Source organism: Anabrus simplex, chromosome 2, assembly GCF_040414725.1.
Source record: "Anabrus simplex isolate iqAnaSimp1 chromosome 2, ASM4041472v1, whole genome shotgun sequence".
NCBI lineage: Eukaryota > Metazoa > Arthropoda > Insecta > Orthoptera > Tettigoniidae > Anabrus > Anabrus simplex.
Window position 1 is genome coordinate 618,384,360 of NC_090266.1, and position 23,001 is coordinate 618,407,360.

General features: G+C 43.4%; 1 protein-coding gene across 3 annotated transcripts in view; it reads left to right on the forward strand.

Moving 5' to 3' along the window:
- The window catches only part of LOC136862965 (trichohyalin-like), a 76,359-nt gene extending 53,576 nt beyond the window's left edge, over positions 1 to 22,783 (forward strand). For all 3 annotated transcript variants that reach the window (XM_068226226.1, XM_068226228.1, XM_068226227.1), the window contains one exon: positions 17,794 to 22,783. In XM_068226226.1, the coding sequence (XP_068082327.1) occupies positions 17,797 to 22,593 (4,797 nt within the window). In that variant the 5' untranslated portion in view covers positions 17,794 to 17,796 and the 3' untranslated portion in view covers positions 22,594 to 22,783. The remainder of the gene's footprint in view (positions 1 to 17,793) is intronic.
- The last annotated feature ends 218 nt before the right edge of the window (positions 22,784 to 23,001 follow it).

Genomic DNA, 23,001 nt, shown 5'->3' on the forward strand with positions numbered 1-23,001 from the left:
GCTATCTTGTTCAGCATTCCTAGCTCAGCTCCGAGCCCCTGAGGTAGACCTCCATACCTAGTCCTATATAAGCAACGCATGCGTATTAGCCCCTACACCACCTCCTTAGTCCCATAAGGAAAACGAATAGCCGCCACCTTGTTCAAAAGCAGTAGCTCACCTCCGAGGCCCAGAGGTAGCCCTGTGCTATTTCTTATAAGAACAATGTATAGCCACCATATTGTCTAGTTAGGTTAAGTTTGAAAGGTTAAGCTTGCAAACTTATGCGATTAGCCTCCTCCAACATCGAAATTGAGCCTGTAAATTTAACGCGCCTGTAAGGTTAAGCCTGGAGTCGAATACGAACCTGTATTTTTAAGCTTGCACTCTTGTCCGTGATGGCGTTGGCTGTTAGGTTAATCTTGCACTTTTGGGCATTGAACTTGAGTCTGTAAGGTTAACGCCCTTGTAAGATTAAGCCTGGTGTCGAACCCGGGCCTGTAAGGTTAAGCCTGCACACATAGCCAGGTTAGCACGTCATGTGCGGTTAAGCATACACTCTTAGCCAGCAGCCCACATTTCAAATCACCTGCGCTGTGACGTCACACCTCTTCCTCAGCATGAGTGAGGAGGCTGCAGAACTGTCCAAAATACGCTACTGGCTTGACACATTTCTTTCCCAAATTTCGTTGCCATACTGTATCATCATTGGTGTTGTATTTATTAAGGAAATGCCGGGTTCAGTAGCGAGTGCGATACTCTGTCCTTCTCCCACTTCACATCTCTTTATAGCTTATTGTCTGTAGCTTTTTGCGTTTTATCTTTCAGTATTTAACATAATTATTTTCTACAATCTATATCATTTCCTTCACTGATAATAGCCTTAAACGAAATCACGATAAACACCTAAGGATTGATATGTGTCACAAAAGCTTCGCTCAGATGGAACAGGTGCAGTTGCTTTCAAAAGTGGCACGAATCTTTGATCGATACTTGTTTGAAAACAACTGATTCAAATAAGGCCGTGCCTCTTACCTCCTACTCCTAGTTCTTTCAGATTCCACTGTCACCAAAAAACCTATCCGAATTTCTGCGACGTTAAGTCAAAATAATAATAATAATAATAATAATAATAATAATAATAATAATAATAATAATAATAATAATAATAATAATAATAATACGCAGCTGTCAGCTTGAATCCGGAAGATAGTGGGCTCGCAACCTACTGTCGGCAGCCCCGAAGATTGTTTTCCGTGGTTTCCCAATTTTATACCAGGCAAATTATGTACCTTCATTAAGGGCACGGTCGCTTCCTTACCGCTCCTAGCCCTTTCCTGTCCTATCATCGCCATAAAATCTATCTGTGTCGGTGCAACGTAAAGCAAATATAAACAATAAGAAGAAGAAGAAGAATCTTACACGAATATTATTTTCTCGATTATCAATAGCTTTTGCACCGAGTGAGTTGGCCGTGCGGTTAGGGGCCCGCAGCTGTGAATTTGTATTCGGGAGATAGTGGGTTTAAACCCCACTGTCGGCAGCCCTGAAGACGGTCTTCTCCCATCGTCGCAATAAGACCTGTCTGTGTCGGTGCGCCATAAAGCAGATTGTAAAAAAATAGTAACTTTTGCCCTTTCATTTTGCAACGCTAAATGATTATGGTACGTATATTCGCTCAAAAAAAGGAATGGTGTTTTATGTTCCTCGTATTTAATATTTTATCAGATTTAATTTCAATTCGCTCAAAAAAAAAAAAAAAAGGAATGGTGCTTTATGTTCCTCGTATTTAATATTTTATGAGATTTAATTTCAATTATTAGCAAAATGTAATTGATCTCCCATGTAGGTACAACCCCTACGGCTACCCACAATAAACATTATATCTATAGGTTCGAATGTTTCTGAGAGCAGGTGTATCTGCGAGGAATTTACAAATTCCAATGAGCTCATTCTTTATTGAGCGATTGACCTTTAATTTAGTATCGTTTTCCTCCCTTTCACGCACAGTTCGGTGCAAGTCGCTCTAAATCAATCTTAAGATGAGATTTATTTTAACTGCGGCGCGTCAGTCTGATACAGACGCAGCCTTGACCTACATTTTACTTGGCAAAACTTTGCGTCATTGTTTGGGACGTCACTATCTATATTTATTACCGTTTCTTCCCTGTGAGGACGTCTATGACCTTATGAACGTTTCTTAAAATTCAAATCCAGGGGGTGGGCATAGTTCGTCGTAAATTCAGCGGTGATGATGAGGTTGACGACGACTCTAATATTAACAATACGTAAGTTGCATGAAAGTCCGCCTCTGTGATGTAGTGGTTAGCGTGATTAGCTGCCACCCCCGGAGGCCCGGGTTCGATTCCCGGCTCTGCCACGAAATTTGAAAAGTGGTACGAGGGCTGGAACGGGGTCCACTCAGCCTCAACTGAGTAGAGGTGGGTTCGATTCTCACCTCAGCCATCCTCGAAGTGGTTTTCCGTCGTTTCCCACTTCACCTCCAGGAAAATGCTGTGATGGTACCTAACTTAAGGCCACGGCCGCTTCCTTGTCTATCCCTTCCAAACCTCCCATCCCCCCCACAAGGCCCCTGTTCAGCATAGCAAGTGAGGCCGCCTGGGCGAGGTACTGGTCCTCCTCCCCAATTTCATTGCCCCCTTTCTACCTGGCCAACCCAGCCACTGAGCGAGAGATCCCAAGGGAGAACGTTCGTTCAAAGGCTGGCCGAATTTTAGAGGCATTTAAGGGAATAGGATTGACGACCAAGCAAAGAGAATAAATTCAAAACAACATTTCTGACATTTATTCAATATAAGCATTGCAGAAAAACACAAAAATATTCTTGCTGTGACAAAATTTAAATTGTTACTTCATGTTGTCGAATTTTCTCCAAAATTAAATTAATCTTCATCTATGTAGACAAAAAATAACAAACTGAAATTAGGCCTCCATTGGGTTCAAAATTGAAAGAAAAAATGTGACTGACCCTCTCCTAATTCACAGTAACATTTGCAAATAAACTGGCATTTAACCTTCTCTTATTATCACAATAGCAAAAATTAACTCAAAAATCCCACCTGTCCACGTGGTAAATCTCTGGTTGAAATCTAAGTTAATAATTATTTACATTATTCCAAGGTAGGTAACGCTAGCTTATTCAATTTATGAAAATCCTCCTATCAATCGTGAGTCTTATTTCAATGGCACAATTAATTAATTAACACTGCTGTTGATTGCCATCGAATTATTTCATTACATTTTCCATTCAATAATTACACGATCGTGTTCACATAAGCTAATGTATTCCACCTATTGAATTCTTAATTCAGTCATGACTCATCTGATAATAGAATTAATTAATTATTAATAATTATTATCTCCTTGATTTACTTGTTAGATATGAGATCTAGTGCAAATTAATTTTTATCCGCTCAGTATTTGAAATCTTTGCCTTTGCCCTTTTTTAACTACATGATCTCTCGTCTGAATCAAATTTAGAAAGAAAAGAAATCTAAATCTAGTCTTTACGTCGTTATAATCTCAATACTATTTCCTTAAGCACTTCCATTGAACCAACACTTTTGACAAAACAACGCAGGAATAACCTGAGTCATCGCGGTGAATGCATGACTAGATTAAAACACAATGTGAAAATGAACATCTGAAAATATTGCTAACTACTCCATTCATTCATATCATTCACACATGGGTAACACGAATTTTTATATACATTATTTTACACTCGAATCCTGACATAATTTTGTCAATTCATTATTTTTACACATGGTCAGGTCAGTGAAGTCAAGTAGATGAGCCTAAGTCTGTTAACACACTCGACTTAGCCTATCACCTGTGATCGAATCAGAGTTATCACCTTTATTGAGTAAATTATTTAAGAACGACGACGATCTATCCTAGTTTCAGAATATTATTCGAAGATTTGATAGAAATAAATAATCATCACCATCAGGTGGGTCATCTCAGGTTACTAACATAGGGTCCGTGAGCCTCAGTTAATTATTATTAATTCCTACACATAAGATATGCATCCAACACGTGCTCCAAATTATACTAACTCACTATGTTCCAAAGACACAAGCTACAAAATTATTATAATTATATCCCTCGGCATCACCAATATTCCAGGCGCATTCACTAACGAGCACATTAAATACCTTCTTCGAGAATAATCTAACACTATTTATGGCTCACGACCGTTAAGTCACTGTTTAACCCGATCTCATTCTTAAATTTTATTATTATTATTATTATTATTATTATTATTATTATTATTATTATTATTATCAATGATTATTAAATCTATCAGCAATCTCTAAATTATCTTGAAAGTGGATGACACGATCCTAAATAATTATAGGATGAGGCATAGATGAAACTCAATTCAACTCTAATCATTGAAATCACAAATGGTCCCATTTCACAGTATCTCAAATATCACATGTAATTTAAGTCAAATTTTAACGTGAGGTCAATTATTTTTAGATGTAGACCCGCAATAGAGAATCCATCAAACTACTCTAATAGAGTTCATAAAGCTCGATCACAGAGGTAATTCTACCTCACCACCTTTAAGAATGGAAGTTTGAAATAACTCTAAATACAGCAAATACTAACAAAACTACAAACTAGAGAAGAAAGATCATCTAGTTATTACACAGATTAGAAAGATATTGTACAATAAATGGGTACTTAAACATTAAATGCTGTTCGATTTCTGGTTGATGTCTTCACCATTCCGACGCCTCCATCTCGTTCACTTTCTCCCTGCTAGAATTGCCTTACATATTTAGCAATTCATGGTGACACAGCAGTTGATGTCCCACGGTGAGAATGATGTATTTCTTGATAACACAGGATCCATCTTGCAGTTGTCGACGATATCCGTTGAGCTGGGTCTTCGCCACGTGCAAGTTGAGTTTAGCTGTAACTAACACAACAGGCATTAAAATATGCACGATCCAGTTGAAATTCCATTTACGCGTTGAGTAGGCTCGAGTGCTGACGTCACGAACTGCTGTGTCGAGCATGGTCGAGCAAGATCGAGCAGCACAGAATTCCCTCGTGACGTAGGCTTGCATGCGCTCTAAGCAGGACGTGTGTGTTGTGACTCGAGCCACAATTCCGTCTTCACTCATTCTCTTTGGTCTTCATATTCCGGCATTACATTGTAGTAGAGTAATTAGCGATCATTCTACAGAAGTACAGACGTACCACAAGTCGTAGTGAACGCATCAGTTTATTAAATCCATATATGCCCAGAATAAATTTCTTTTATAATTTTCTTTTGCTATTTGCTTTACGTCGCACCGACACAGATAGGTCTTATGGAGACGATGGGACAGGAAAGGCCTTCCTTCAGGGCTGCCGACAGTGGGGTTCGAACCCACTATCTCCCGGATGCGAGCTCACTGTTGCACGCTCCTAACCGCACGGCCGCTGTTTTCACATTTAACTGACTGCTCGACATGAAGATGAGCTCTGCATAGTGATAATATTTCTATGGTTTTCCTGTCGTTATTTGGTCGCTACTTCCATTTCTGGTTCTTCTGATCATTGGATGTATCATTTGAATATAATATTTTTCAGTTTTATTATAGTGCTATGATACTATTTCTAATGCACGAAGACGTGTTTATATACAATACACCATTGGTATGACGGGACCTTCGATATTTAATTTGTATCCATTCAATTTATAATTATTTTGCTGCCGTATATGCTAATTAGGAAACGGGAAAGGAGGGAGAATAGTAATAATAATAAGAAAATTTGAACAGAACTGAAGTCCTGAGTCCGATAGGATGTGACTGAACTTTTTAGAATTTTTTAAATTACATCTCACAATCCGAAGATGCGAAAATGCATCACTGGACACATAGGGCTGGTATTATGTTTTTGTAATTCTAGTGGATTAGGCATTAATAATGCAATATATTTCGATATAAACTTATTTTATTACCACGAACATGCGGTATTTGACATCAAAGAGGAAAGAAGATTGCCACGCAACTGATTTAGTGCAAGGAAATCACTCACAGATGGCGGGCCATACTCCTGATCGAGTATTGCTCGACCTACATCGAGCAGTGACGTCATCAGCTCGAGCTGCGCTCAAGCCCATCCCTATAAGAGAGAGATTTAATTTTTTTTGGTGGGGGGGGGGCGAAGCCTGCTCCCCCCGCGTGACCATCGACGCAATCTACATGGCCTCCGACATGCTATTAGTTCTAAGAAGAGAAAAATAGCAGGGAGGAGTGGAAGTGTGATACTACAGGAGTATCTGCCTGTCCCCGTGCTCAGCATGCTAGCAGGCCAGATGGTGGTGGGTATCAATAGTGGTGTAATCGGGTAATAAGGGTCAGGACAAAACCACATAGGCGGAAATAGAAAGATGCCTACATGTAAAACCTGACATTTTGTAGATAGCACATGCAAGGATGTGGTTCTGGAGAGGTCCAGGTAATTGCGTTAGTTGGGAATAGGTATCATGCACAAGTCATTAGCCTATTCCTCGCCAGTCCAGTTATTCATCTGGGCACTGCTGTGGCTAGCCTTACCGGTTGCCGAGCCATGCGGCAATAGCCACTAGGGCCTGTCGTACCGCCCGACTCCCTTGGGGTCCCTCGTACCCAGTCTCTAATTCCGGAGAATGAGGCCAAGCCCGCCTGGGTGGGGGCCTCCTAGATGGGGGTGGGTCATGACGCCGGGCCTCCTTCCTCTCTACCCGCGCCATGGCCCGGTATACAGGGCAACTGCGATGGGAGGCCGGGTGGCCGCCCACGCAGTTGGCGCACACCAGCGCCTCCATAAGTGTAGCGCAGGCCGTGTAATGATGATCACCACCACTGCGGCTGCACCTCACATGGAGCCCACAGCTGACCTGATGGTGGTCCCACCTCAGACAGCGAAAACACTGGAAGAGCTGTTGAGGGTGACGTTTCAATCTCACCTGATTGCAGCTACCCGCTGAGGTCTTCTCCTGATTGGCTCCTCGACCGACTGCTGTCCTGGGAGCAGCCCTTGGTTGCGGCTGGGAGGCTCTCTCCTGGTGGGCTGTCGTCTTCTTCTTCTCCTTCCTCCTGGTCCTGGGGCGGCGTCTCCTTCCCGTGGGTCTCTTCTCGGCAGGGGAGGAGGCATCGTCCTGGTGTCTCCGGGGTAGGTGGAAGCTCCGCTGCGTCGCCTTCTTCCTCCTCCTGGCTGGCGGCGGTGGCGTCGGTCTGCGCTGACGGCCAACTGCTTACCTTGTCCTGTGGGGCGCATGTTGATGTCTGCAGCTCGACAGACACATTGGCAGGCTGGGCCTGGACAGCGGCCTCTGAACGCCAGGGGGTGTCCTCCTCCACTGCTGTGCAGCCGTCCGCCGTCCCGGGCGCTTCCCTGGATTGCGCCCGGGTAACTGGCCCTTCCTGGTAATCCTGCGTCTGCGTCCACTTCGCCCTGACAGCCGGTCGACGGTCCTGGTTGGCAGCTTTGTTGGTCTGCGTGTGCTTCGTAAAGTAAAGCGGTCCAACTGGGGGCGCGCCGTCGCGCCGCCGTCATCCTCGGTCCTCGGCTCTGTCTGCGTGGCTGTCTCCTGGTAGCTTGAGACGTCCAGCTGTTCCCTGAGTCCTGATAGTCGGACAACCTGGTGCTTTTGGAACACCAGCTCCTCGTAGACCTGGAAGCGGACTGCGTCCTTGGGGTGGATGACCACCGCCCAGCCAGTGGTCACCGCGCCGATGATCTCGGTGACCGGCTCCCCGATGAACTCCGCGATCGCCGTGAGGAGGTCGATTATGCGGATCATCTCCTGGTAGGGGTCCTTCCCCCACCGGTTGTACACCAACAGCGTCGGGAGTCTGTAGTTGGCGGCGGGCAGCGAGTTGAGCGCCGCCTGTAGCTCCACTATGGCTCCCCTGCAGTCATAATCGGCCGGTCTCACTGGAACAGATAGCTTCTCCCGTTTCTCCACCGTGGTCCTCCTGAAAATAAAGCTCCTGAAAGAGAAACGCGAGCACTGGAAAGTGCTCAGCTCAGACAAATGCTCTTTCGAAAATGTACTAATAAGTACAACTGCCTGGTTAATACATAAAAAGTACAGAGCGGCTGGCGAGGAGAGGGACAGCGGTGCGAGAGACATCTGTTCTCGCTAGCACAGTCAAGCTCGTCCTCGTCAAGGGAGATTTAATGTGCGCAGGTAGTCTTATAATTTCAGACTCAGGGGCGTGTCGTTTTGAATGACGATTATTGGTTCACCAGTATCTCCTTTTATTGGCTACGACTATTCTAGAATTCTGTACTTGCTCGCAGTGCAAGCGCGCTGCTCGCGTGGGGAAACCTGTTAGTCACGTGGCCTTCCCCTTTCTCTCGATCGAACATCGGATCAATACTTGCCCTGCTCAGAACTGGTAAAATCCAGCTTATGCACACGGAAAATAGCTCGCTGATGACAGAATCTAGCCCTTGACAAATAACAAAATTTCTTAAGGCTGGCTTGTAACTTTAAGCTTATTATTGACCAAATTTGACGGGGACAGTATCGCCCGACCCGATGTCTGACGCTCCAGGACACTGCCCTTGAGGTGGTAGAGGTGGGATCCCTCGCCGAGTCCGAGGGAAAACCCGACCCTGGAGGGTAAACATATAAGGAAGAAAAAGAAGAACTGTATAAGTATGATTGCTTATCTCGGCAAAATAAATCCTTACCACATAATACACTGCCTGACAAGCAAAATTGAAGCACCCGGAAGAAATGGTCGGATGTCAATGTAACTTCGTACACGTACATACCATCGGCGAGTATATACATGATTAGAGTTGCAACAGTCTGCGACAGTCTGCATTAATTTTGTTCGTGTTTAGTGTTGTTACCAGGCCTGGTAGGGCATACCGGGTGGTTCACCAGCGCCTTACTTTTTTTTCGGAGGTAGGTAACCCAACTAACGCGTATATCATTGTCATCCGAAAAATATTAGTACCTGCTCCTTTGTGGCCGTAGCACAACCATACCGTTTATACAATGCTCGCGAATATGGTAGAAATCACTAGCGGCAGTGTTATTTCTACTACTTCAACTACAATGAATGTGGAAAACGATCACAGCTGCGAATAACACTATCTTACGTTTGGGCAGGAAGTGTCTAAAAGGATTACAACGTGCTAAGACTGAACCGAAGATCGCGGTAGCTAAGGTGGCTAAAGCACGTATCACTGCTGTTGCATCTGCCGAGGTGAGGCCGCCTGAGCGAGGTACTGGTCATACTCCCCAGTTGTATCCCCCGATCCAGAGTCTGAAGCTACAGGACACTGCCCTTGAGGTGGTAGAGGTGGGATCCTTCCGCCTCTGTGGTGTAGTGGTTAGTGTGATTAGCTGCCACCCATGGAGGCCCGGGTTCGATTCCCGGCTCTCCCATGAATTTTGAAAAGTGGTACGAGGGCTGGAACGTGGTCCACTCAGCCTCGGGAGGTCAAATGAGTAGAGGTGGGTTCGATTCCCACCTCGGCCATCCTGGAAGTGGTTTTCCGTGGTTTCCCACTTCTCCTCCAGGCAAATGCTGTGATGCTACCTAACTTAAGGCCACGGCCGCTTTCTTCCCTCTTCCTTGTCTATCCTTTCCAATCCTCCCATCCCCCCACAGAGTCCCTGTTCAGCATAGCAAGTGAGGCCGACTGGGCGAGGTACTGGTCATTCTCCCGAGTTGTATCCCCAGACCCAATGTCTCACGCTCCCAGACACTGCCCTTGAGGCGGTGAGGTGGGATCCCTCGCTGAGTCCGAGGGAGAAAGCAACCCTGGAGGGTAAACAGATTAAGAAAGGAGAAAGAATGACCATAACGGAGCATGTGGCATACATTTTAATTCGACCATTCAGTCTCCATAAATTAGCAGCAATTGAATGTACTCTTCGTAGGAATACATAGCGGGGAAATTAATAAGTGCTGTGATGTGACCTGGTAGGTGTGGATTATTATTTTCGTGCGTTGGATTCGGTAGGTTGTGGATTCGAATCCCATGCTGGCCGTCCTGAAAATGTTTTCCTAGGTTTTCCATTTTCACCACTAGGCGAATGCCCGGACGGTACCTTAATAAAAGACGAATGCCAATTTGCTTCCCAATTCTCCCCCCACCCTTCCTTAGGGGAAAGACGCCGAATCGGAGCGCACGCCTTAAAACCAATATCAATAATATATATATATATTATTATTGAATTCCCGCTAAAAAAGAGCACCACCGGGCGAGTTGGCCGTGCGTGTAGAGGCGCGCGGCTGTGAGCTTGCATCCGGGAGATAGTAGGTTCGAATCCCACTATCGGCAGCCCTGAAAATGGTTTTCCGTGGTTTCCCATTTTCACACCAGGCAAATGCTGGGGGTGTACATTAATTAAGGCCACGGCCGCTTCCTTCCAACTCCTGGGCCTTTCCTATCCCATCGTCGCCATAAGGCCTATCTGTGTCGGTGCGACGTAAAGCCCCTAGCAAAAAAAAAAAAAAAAAGAGCACCTCTCTCGTTCAAAAAACTTGCTGTGTGCTGGATTCGAACCACTAAGCTGTCGATACTCACAGACCTTCTTCTCCAGCCCCTAGCCGATTCACCCACGAAGTCAGCATTTGCGATCCTTGCTAGAGGTTTATTACTTACGTACGGCCGTTCCATCTCGAAAGTTACCGTACGTGTCAAAGTCTTAGTGAAGTTTTGATGATGATGATGCTTGTTGTTTAAAGGGGCCTAACATCGAAGGTCATCGGCCCACTGTGAAGTTTTACAGTGTTCATTCAACTTCCTTACGTTACAGAGCACGTGGCATAACATTAATTCGATCGTATTACGGGTATCTGATATTTCTATTTCTTCTTCTTCTCTTCATATGTTTACCCTCCAGGATCGGTTTTTCCTCGGACCTAGCGAGTTATACCACTTCTACCGCATCAAGGGCAGTGTCCTGGAGCTTCAGACTCTGGATCGGAGATACAACTAGGAAGATGACCAGTACCACGCCCAGGTGGCCTCACCTGCTATGCTGAACAGGGGCCTTGCGGGGGATGGGAAGGTTGGAAAGGATGGACAAGGAAGAGGGAAGGAATTGGGCGTGGCGTTAAGTTAGGTACCATACCGGCATTTGCCTGGAGGAGAAGTGGGAAACCACGGAAAACCACTTCCAGGATGGCTGAAGTGGGAATCGAACTCACCTCTACTCAGTTGACCTCCCGGGGCTGAGTGGGCCCCATTCCAGTCCTCGTACCACTTTTGAACTTTGTGGCAGAGCCGGGAATCGAACCCGGGCCTCCGGGGGTGGCAGCTAATCACACTAACCACTACACCACAGAGGCGGACCCTTTGCTAGGTCCATGGATCAATTTACCAGTGATGACTCACAGGTAGGGGAGAGCCTTATTGACCATAGGGAGAAATTTCAAGTTATTTGGTGTTCATAAAACTAAATTATAAGGATCTTTAGTTTATACGCGTTATTTGGATTGCACGTCTGCGAAAAAATAAGGGGCTGGTGAACCACTCGGTATAAGGGGCGTGAACAGCGTCAGATGTTGAGTGACCACTGTGAAGGAAAGGGAAATGCCGCGTACTCGTGTAATACAGCGTTGTCAGCCCCTAGCGGAGTTTTGGCCGGCTGGTCGATCGGGCAATATCCTGATTACGGGGCATTCGGATGTGACAGTGGCTCGATGTCGGACTGCATGGGAACGTTAGGGCAGGCATACTCGTCGTCAAGGTTCCGGTCGACCACGTCTGGGCACCACAAGGGAGGATCGCCGTATTGTGCACCAAGCACATTGTAACCCCTTCACATCTGCGCCTGCCATCTGACAACTAGTAATGGGTTCCCTGAAACATTCTGTGTCATTCCGCACCATTGGTCGGAGACTAACAGCAGTCGGACTAGGAAATTACCACCCCATGCGTAGGTTGTCCTTAACACCACAACACAAACGGCTGCGTTTGGAGTGGTGCAGTGACCGCGAAGCATGGTCTGCTGATGAATGCCGTCGCAGTGTGTTCAGCGATGAATAGCGGTTCTGCACTACCCCGGATGACCATCGTCTGTGAGTATGGCAGCGACCTGGGGAGAGGTTCCATCCTTCCAATGATTTGCAGAGACAGCGGTGTTACTCCTGGCGCCTTGGTGCGGGGGGTCATCCGGTAAGACTTCACGTCACGGCTGGTAGTGATTGAAGGAATTCTAAAGGCACAACGGTACATCATGGACATCCTGCATCCCCAATTATTACCTCACATGCAACAGTATCGTGGTGCCATTTTCAAGAAGGCAATCCTCGTTCACACACGGCACGTGTCTCTATGACCTGTCTGTGTGATGTTGAGGTACTCCCGTGGCCAGCAAGATCCCCAAATCTGTCCCCGAGAGAACATGTGTGGGTCCAGCTCGGACGTCAACTCCGTCCCAGTGCCCGTATCCAGGATACCAAGAACCAGTTACAACAGTTGTGGGCCACCTTGCCTCAGGAGAGGATACAGCGGCTTTATGACATCCTTCCCAACCGAATCAGCGCATGCATCCTGGCCAGATGGGGTGCACGTTATATTGATAAATGGGCTCGTATTGCCAAGTTCTTTGTAAATTTGACTAGTTTTTTAATCACTGAAATAACATCACAAACCCTCTCATTACGTGAAGTTTAATTTCGTTTCCTCCTCCCCTACTGGAATTTTAGCTTTTTCAGGCAGTGTATAAACACAGCATATAAGTGGAATCACCCGTTCTACGCACAGGCGCTTTTGTTAATAAAAACTTCTTTTTCGAATATTAGAGAATATAAAATAAAAATACTTCTTGCTCTTAGGATGTCCAGAGAAACATCACGAGGAGGTGTCAATGATATCCTTCTCTAGCGGCATGGTAATGAACTATTACTGCAGTCCACTACATATTAACTACCAAGCGGAATAAAAATTAACTACCGTAGCTGTCCACTACCTATCAATCACTCATTCATCAGTCATCAGTGATCTGCATTTAGCGTTGTCGCCCAAGGGGCGGATTCCCTATCAAATGATTACCTAGTCTTTTCTTATACGTTTTCGAATAACTTGGAAATTTATCGAGCGTTTCCCTCAATAAATTATTCCTAACTCTTACTCCTCGTCCTATAGAATAATGTTTGTCCCTATTTGTCCTCTTGAATTCCAACTTCACCTTCATATTGTGAACTTTCCCACAGTTAAAAGCTCCGCTGATGCTTGTTCGTCTATTAATGTTATTCCACGCTATCTCTCTAGTGACAGCTCGGATCATACCACTTAGTCGAGCATCTCGTCTCCTTACTCCAAAGTCTTCCCAGCCCAAAGCTTGCAACATTTTCGTAACAGTTCTCCTTGTCGGAAATCACCAACAAATAGTGCTGCATCCTTTGGATCTTTTCCGGTTCTGGTATTATCTATAGTAGCAATCCGCTACCTATCAACTACCATGCGCAATAAAAATTAACTATAGTAGCAATCCGCTACCTATCAACTCCCAAAGGGAATACAAATTAACTATAGTAGCAATCTGCTACCTATCATCTACCATGCGCAATAAAAATTAACTGTAGTAGCAATCCGCTACCTATCAACTCCCAAAGGGAATACAAATGAACTATAGTAGCAATCCGCTACCTATCAACTCCCAAAGGGAATACAAATTAACTATAGTAGCAATCTGCTACATATCATCTACCATGCGCAATAAAAATGAACTGCAGTAGCAATCTGCTACCTATCGTCTACCATGCGCAATAAAAATTAACTGTAGTAGCAATCCGCTACCTCTCATCTACCATGCGCAATAAAAATTAACTGTAGTAGCAATCCGCTACCTATCAACTCCCAAAGGGAATACAAATTAACTATAGTAGCAATCTGCTACCTATCATCTACCATGCGCAATAAAAATTAACTGTAGTAGCAATCCGCTACCTATCATCTACCATGCGCAATAAAAATTAACTATAGTAGCAATCCGCTACCTATCAGCTCCCAAAGGGAATACAAATTAACTATAGTAGCAATCCGCTACCTATCAACTCCCAAAGGGAGTACAAATTAACTATAGTAGCAATCCGCTACCTATCAACTCCCAAAGGGAATACAAATTAACTATAGTAGCAATCTGCTACATATCATCTACCATGCGCAATAAAAATGAACTGCAGTAGCAATCTGCTACCTATCGTCTACCATGCGCAATAAAAATTAACTGTAGTAGCAATCCGCTACCTCTCATCTACCATGCGCAATAAAAATTAACTGTAGTAGCAATCTGCTACCTATCATCTACCATGCGCAATAAAAATTAACTGTAGTAGCAATCCGCTACCTATCATCTACCATGCGCAACAAAAATTAACTGTAGTAGCAATCCGCTACCTATCATCCCGCTACCTATCAACTACCATGCGCAATAAAAATTAACTGTAGTAGCAATCCGCTACCTATCATCTACCATGCGCAATAAAAATTAACTGTTGTAGCAATGCGCTACCTATCATCTACCATGCGCAATAAAAATTAAATATAGTAGCAATCCGCTACCTATCAACTACCATGCGCAATAAAAATTAACTATAGTAGCAATCTGCTACGTATCATCTACCAAGGGGAATAAAAATTAATGGTAGTAGCAATCCGCTACCTATTAACTGCCATGCGGAATAAAAATTAACTGTTGTAGCAGACCGCTACCTATCAACTGCCATGCGGAATAAAAATTAACTTTTGTAGCAGACCGCTACCTATCAAGAACCAAGGAGAATAAAAATTAACTCTTTGTAGACGCAGCCAACTTGTGGGCTGAAAACATAACAGACAGACTTCTCTCTCATCGGTTTGGCGACAGCTGAGATGCTGCAATGAGTGAGTGAATTGTAGTTCGCATTCATGGATGTACTGTAGACAACAATTTCATTCCTCTACAGGTAGGGAGGGTGACCAGACTTCCTGCTTTTCCTAGGATATTCCTTTTCTTAACCTCCTCTCTTGTGGTCCAAGTAAAGTATCGAATATCTTATAAATATCCCGATTTTTGTATTATCCTGCTTGAAGTCCTCCGGAATATAATTTAAAACTCTGTTTTGTCCATTCTCTATAAAATTTGATAAAGAAAGTGTCAAAATCTGGTTGAAACCATGAGTTAATTTCTAGTATCTTAATATGAAGACGGAATGTGAAATATTTCCTGTTAAAATTTCCAAACCGAGCGAGTTGGCCGTGCGGTTAGGGTCGCGAAGCTGTGAGCTTGCATCCGTGAGTTAGTGGATTCGAACTCCACTGTTGGCAGCCCTGTAGATGGTTTTCCTTGGTTTCCCATTTTCACATCAGGCGAGTGCTGGGGCTGTACCTTAATTAAGGCCACGGCCGCTTTCTTCCCACTCTTAGGCCTTTCCTGTCTCATCGTCGCTATAAGACCTATCTGTGTCGGTGCGACGTAAAGCAAAGAGCAAAATAAATTTCCAATGATATTACCAATTTTTAATCCACGACAGGGAAAGTAATACATCCGGTTTGCTTCGAGAATTATCGTGACTATGCCGAAAAAGAAGGACAATTGGGTTCTCATTTCTGATTTGAAGGCTCTGTACCTACCCTTTTACGGTACAAGATAAACGAGCATGCGAAGTACAATGTACAACATATTCAGCTATATTTTCAGTATTGCTATTTGCGGGAAAAAGAAAATTTCATGACGCGCGCAGACATAGAAATATTTGCCTTGTGTGAATGTTAATTATTGCTTTATGTTTTATAGCACAAATGGCTAAAACGTAAGTCGACATTTTTTGTCCACTTTGTCCACTTTCAAAATATGTCCTTTTCTGTGTCTGAAATCTTGGTCACCGAGCTCGATAGCTGCAGTCGCTTAAGTGCGGCCAGTATCCAGTAATCGGGAGATAGTGGGTTCGAGCCCCACTGTTTGCAGCCCTGAAGATGGTTTTCCGTGGTTTCCCATTTTCACACCAGGCAAATGCCGGGGCTGTACCTTATTTAAGGCCACGGCCGCTTCCTTCGAATTCCTAGGCCTTTCCTATCCCATCGTCGCCATAAGACCCATCTGTGTCGATGCGACGTAAAGCAAAAAAAAAAAAAAAAAATCTTGGTCACACTATTTCCAAGACAATTCCTGCTACAAACTTTCTTACAAATATTCTGCGTCACGGAACACTTTCGAAAGGAATGAGAATAATTTGGTTGATATGCCGTAGCTCAAAAGGAGAATGGACGCATGGTATTTTATAAGATCCTCGTAGGAATACATTACTCCGAAATAACTGAACTTATAGATATAATGTTTGTTGAGGATATTCAGAGGGGTTGTTTCTACATGGGAGGTGGCATTTTTGTGATAATAATAATTCATATTAAGAATTATAAAATACTAAATGCGGTGAATGCACAATACCATCCGCTCATTCTTTTTCGAGCGACTATGCTTTTGTTGACGATGTGTCATCCTTTAGTAGATTTTGTTAAAATGGGATTTCTGATAAACTATAGAACAGAGTTGTTCCTATATTGTTTCAGGGTATTGTATGAAAAATGTTCACCCTTAAGTCGCACTTTGCGGACAGAACTGCCACGTTGCGCTGCCCTGAACTACACACTTAAGTGTGTGGACTTAGTTTGGTTGTTTCAGACAAGCAGATTCATCGTAGAAGGAATAGAGCAAAACATATAGTAAGAAAATCTCAACTAGCCTTCAAAATATTAGCAATAAAGCAATAAGGAAACTGTAGCCAGAGTGCTCTTGCATTAAACTCTGATTTTAGTCTGCAACAGACATTTCCAGAGCTGTAAAATAAGTACGAGTACATTACACACAGGTCCAAATGACCAAGATGAAGATCTCAACATATTGTGTACCACTATATACACTGAAACACCTAGAGCGAGTTGGCTGCGTGAGTCGGGCCGTGTAGCTGTCAGCTTACTTTCGGAGTTCGAACTCCACTGTCAGTAGCACTAAAGTTTTTTCCGTGGTTTCCCATTTTCACACCAGGCAAATGCTGGGGCTGTACCTCAATTAAAGCCACGGTCGCTTCGTTCCCAGTCCCAGCTCCGTCCTGCCCTATCGTCGCCATGAGACTTGTCTGTATCGATGCGACATAAAACAAATAACAAGTAGCATAGGTAAGCCCCGCGCAGTCACAGATTGTAGTAGGTTTCCATCAAGTTCTGACTGACTTGTTAAGTAGTCAGAAAGCTTTTAGTTTTACGTCGCACCAACACAGATAGGTCCTATGGCGACGATAGGACAGGAAAAGGCTAGGAGAGGGAAGGAAGCGGCCGTGGCCTTAATTAAGGTACAGCTCCAGCATTTGTCTGGTGTGAAAATGGGAAACAACGGAAAACCATCTTCAGGGCTGCCGAGAGTGGGGTTCGACCCACTATCTCCCGAATACTGGGTACAGGCCGCACTTAAGCGACTGCAGCTATCGAGCTCGGTAGGAAGGAATCGGCCGTGGCCTTAATTAAGGTACAGCTCCAGCATTTATCTGGTGTGAAAATGGGAAACAACGGAAAACCATCTTCAGGGCTGCCGAGAGTGGGGTTCGAACCCACTATCTCCCAAATACTGGGTACAGGCCGCACTTAAGCGACTGCAGCTCTCGAGCTGGGTAGTTAGAAAGCTACCATTATTCCAACTTGAAAGAATTTTAAAATCCGATGGTGAAAACTATCAAGAATATTTCTGTACGTTGCCGAGGGCCGCGTAAATAACTATACAAAACAACACCAATGTTTGCAATATACTGTATTATGAGTGTGTTTAATGGCTAAACAATATTGTCTTGTTGGCAGGTTATGGGTAAGAAAAGGAAGTCTGGCCAGCCAAGTGACCTGGAAGACCAACAGGATTCCCAGGAGAATAATGTCAAGGAGCCAGTGAGGTTGGAAGATCAATCTCCAAGTCAAACTTCTTTGAGTTCGGCTGATGCCAGTCAGCAATGCCAGCAGCAGCCGCAAATAGACAAACTGGATCAACCAAAGGGAAATCAATATCAACAGCCAGAAAATTTGCTACAGGAACAACAACAATTTGTAAAACGAGTTGATCAGCAGCTCCAACAACAGTCGAAGAAACAAACTGTTCAAGAGCAACAGCCTCAGCAACAAGTACAAGAACAGTTGAGAAAACCAACTGATCAAACTCAACAGCCTCAAGAGCAACAATCACCTAGGACTGACGAGCAACATGATCAAAACCAACGTCCTCATCAACAAGAACAACAGTCCCAGATATCAGCTGATCAAAATCAACAGCCTCAGCAGCTGCGTCAGTTTCAAAAGCAAGCTAATCAAAAAGAACAGTTGAGGAAGCAGGCAGATCAAAACCAGAAAAAAACAGTTGAAAAGCAAACAGCACACCAGCCGAAGAAAGGTGATCAGAAGCAACAAGGGCAACAACCAACTACCAATACTGAACAAGAGCCACAACAGTCGAAGACTAGTGCTGAACAAAAGCAACAACAACCAAAGTCTAATGTTGAACAAAGACAACAAGAGCAACACCCGAAGACTAATGTTGAACACAAACAACAAGAACAACCGAAGACTAACCTTGAACAAAAGCAGAAAGAGCAACAGATGAAGACTAATGGTGTGCAAAAGAAACACGAACAAAAGCCAAAGGCTAATGTTGAGCAAAAGCAACTACACCAACAGACAAAGACTGACATTGAGCAAAGTCAACCAGAGCAACAGCCAAATACTAGTATTCAAGAAAAGCAACCAGAGAAACAGCCAAACACTAATGTTGAGCAAAAGCAACCACAGCAGCAGCCAAAGAATAATGGTGATCAAAAGCAAAGAAAGCAACTGACAAAGGCTAATTATGATCAAAAGCAACCAGAACAACAGCCAAAGATTCAGGCAGATCAAAATCAACAAGTGGAACAAGTAAAGAACGAGATTGATCGAAAGCAACGAGAGCAGCCAAAGAAGCAAGCTGATAAAGAGCAACAACCAAAAACAAATATTGATCAAAAGGAAGGAGAGCAACAAACAAATAAGCAAGCTGATCAAAAGCAACAAAATCATCAGTCAAAGAAGCAAGTTGATCAAAAAGAACCAATTCAACGGTCAAAGAAAAAAACTGATCAAAATCATCAAGAGCAATCAAACAAACAAACTGATCAAACGCAACCAAAACAGCCGTTGAAACAAGCTGATCTGAAACAACAAGAGCAACAGCAGAAGTCTAATGTTGATAAGAATGAACACGAGCAACATCAAAGGACTAATACTGATCAAAGGCAACGGGAGGAACGCCTGAAGAAACAAAGTGACCAAAAGCAACAAGAACAACAGCCGAAGAACGAGGTTGATCAACAGCAACAAGAACAACAGTTAAAGAAAGAAGTTGATCAAAGTCAGCAAGAACAGCAGCCGAGGAAAGAGGTTGATCAAAAGCAACAAGAACAACAGCCGAACAAAGACATTGATCAAAAGCAACAAGAACAACAGCTGAATAAAGAGATTGGTCACAAGCAACAAGAGCAACAACCAAAGAAACAGGCTGATCGAAAACAGCAGCAACAACAGTCGAAGAAACAGATTGATCATAAACAACAGCAACACTCAAAGGAACTGGCTGAGCAAAAGCAACAACAACAACCAAAGAACCAAGCTGAGCAAAAACACCAAGAACAACAACCAAGTAAGCAGGCTGAGAAGAAACAACAACCGAAGAAACTAACCGATCAGAAGCAACAAGGACAGCAGCCAAAGAAAGAAACTGATCAAAATCAACAAGAACAAGAGCCAAGCAAACAAACTCATCAAAAATCGCAAGAACAACAAACAAATAATGAAGTTAATCAAAAGCAAGAGGAGCAACAGATAAAATCTCAAGCTGATCACAAACATCAACAGCACCAACCAAAGAAACAAGCAGATCCATTGCAACAAGGTCAACAGTCAAAGAAACAAACTGATCAAAACCAACAAGATCAAAAAACAAGGAATCATAGTGATCAAATTAAACACGAACAACTGAAGGATGAAACTGGTCTTGTGCAGCAAGAACAGCAGCCAAAGGGACAAGCTAACCTACAAAGGAAACAAGTACAACAACAACAACAAAAAGAAGCTGATCAGCAGATACACTCTCCAAAACAACAACATTTCAAAAAGCAAAGTGATCAACAAACTCAACAACAAAAGAAACAAGATGGTCAGCAGCATCAACAGCAGCTATCGAAGAAGTCAGTTGATCAACAAAAGCAGCCTCAAAAACAACAAACTAAAAAGCAAGTAGATCAACAACAGCCAGAGGAGCTAGAAAAACATAGTGATCAAGTACAGCAGGCTCATCAGAAGAATCAACAAGCAAAACAGCAAGAACAATCTCAGCATCAACAACAGCAACCTCTCGGAAAACAACAACAACACAATTCTCTGTCTCACGAGCAACAGCATGCTATTAATCAGCCTCAAAAGCAAAGGCAACATAAAGAAAAAGAACAAAAGGAGCTCCCACAACAACAGAAACGTCAACAAGAACAATCAAAACAGAAAACACAAAAACAAGTAAAACAACTGCCAGCTGAACAACAACATCAACTAGCAATACCACAACAAGAGAAACAACAAAAACTATCGGAACAAGAAGGACAAGGACAACAGAAACAAGAACAGAAACCCAAACAGCCGCAATCACTGCCACAACAAACAGAGCAACAAGAACCTCAAGAACAGAAGAAGCGGGAGAGGAAGAAGAAGAAGAAGAGGCAGCAGCAGGAGAACAAGGAATCCCAGGAAGGGGAAAGTTTGGGAGTTTCTTCAGAATCCGTGATTAAAGACGATTTGTTAGATAATAATAAGGAAAATGAAGACTGTGCAGAAATAGCTGAAATGGACAAAGTAGCCAGCAACCAAAATGTCAAGAAAGCACGTAGGAGGAAGAAAAAATCTTCCAAAGTGGAATCTTCGTCCCAGACGCTAAATAGTGAAAAGAGGGATGCAGGGCTTGAAATTAAAAAAGCATCCTCGAATGAATCCACACCTACGTCCTTGAAGAAACAAATGCGTCCACACAAGACTCAAAACTCTAATTCTGCCATATCAATGGCACTGTTACATCGAGCGGAGGAAAAGTTAAAAAGTGAGATCGCCTTCTCCAATGCATCGTCTACCGATATGTCTGAGAGATATTTGTATGACATAAATAAGAAACTCAATTTACTTAAACGTTGTAGGGAAGAAATAACAGCAGAGAAGAAAAATTATGGTCCAGATTCTCAATTTGAAGCGCTGTGCACTGGGAATGTAAACGAAGGCGAAGAAGAAGAAGAGGTACAATACAAAATAATTCAGCGTGTTGTGTTCCAGCACTATGCATGTCACGTTTGTAAAGTTTTAGCAGGTAAAGACAACAGTCCACTCAAGAGGTGCGCCAGTTGCAAGATGATTTCTTATTGTTCTCCAGAGCATCAGAAGAGCCATTGGAACCAACATAAGGACGTGTGTAAGGCAATCTGTAAGATATGCAAGCTCAACGGCTTGTCCCATCTCTATGAAAAAGCAGTTGGACTTGATCCTGAAAGTTATCGCCATTTCCGTATACGCCGCGTGATTGAATGTACTCAAGAAATAGGGCGTGAATTGGAACTGTGGGAGAAAGAAATGTTCTTCTATGCAGATGTGTGTCATACATGTTACCAGTGTGACAAGACCAAACTGTTAACATGTAACAAGTGCCATCATGTTAGCTACTGTGCAGGTCACTTGAAATCCGATCATGATATTTGGTGTAAGGACTTTAAAATTTATGGAGATATCATACGTTACCAGGCTCGTATAGGAATGATTCAACCACCACTTCCAAAGAAAATCTTTACTGAATATAGATCGCTACCTGTTAAAATGGATACTTATCTTTCTGAAGTTGTGGATAATTTTGAACTATTGGACCCCTTAACTTGCGCTGCTCTTACTGAAATATCTACGTCTCCTCTCTCCGTGCTCTTTGCCCTTCAACACTGTTATCCTTCTCTCGCTGAGATTGATACACTAACCATTCACTTGGTCGGAGCAGAGATGCACTTTGAGGGAGATACTATGGAAAAATGGGAAGTTTTTATTTTACATTTCTTGCCACGTCTGCTTCATTTAAAAATAGATTTTATTGGGCCAGAATTACGAGAAGACATGATACCAAAGGCGCTTCTCTCCGAAAGAAAATGTTGTGAACAATGCACTAAACTAGGCCGTAGAATAGAATTTGGATTCTTCCCGGGAATGCTCTACCATGATTACGTTAAAACTGATAAACGAAGTACACCCCATTTAATTTGCACCATGAATAATGGATTATACCGTACTACAGGTTTTGATGGAAAGGATACGTGGCATTCTACTATAAAAGTAATGCTCGCTGACCCGTATGCTCCAGTAATGATAACAGCCTACACAGCGCATGAACTACCATTAGATGTAAAACGTGTGCAAGAACATGGGGCAGTGAAAATGATTGTGCCCCCAATGAAAAATCCGTACTCGAGTTCCAAACCAAGCCTAAACTTTGTGACCGAAGAGACTGTGCCACTGATATTCAAAAATTACTATATAGCTATTGTGCAAGGAGTAAACGAAAAATAACGGGTACTGCATATCTCGCTAATTCCCTGTGATCAGTATTATGCTGAACACAATTTGTTGCATTCTTTCCTATTACCTTTGCCATCTTGTATGATTCATGTTCCTTACACAGTCCACCTCAGCACCAAAAAAGACAATATATTAATGTATCATAGAGTACTGATAAATAAAATTCCATTCCTCTTGTTCAGAGACTTCTTCTGGTACCATACAGCACATCTGAATACTCAAAATGCTGTTTGAACATCCATGTGATGGTCCATCGGAAACATTACAGTTGTCTGGCATGGAATATGTCAAGTAAAGGGATGTATTAATCACCGTTTTATGATTCAGGGAGGTTGCAACCCAACTACTCTATTGCCGCTATGAACGGCCTGCATTACCTCCTGGAAGTGACAGCGTGAA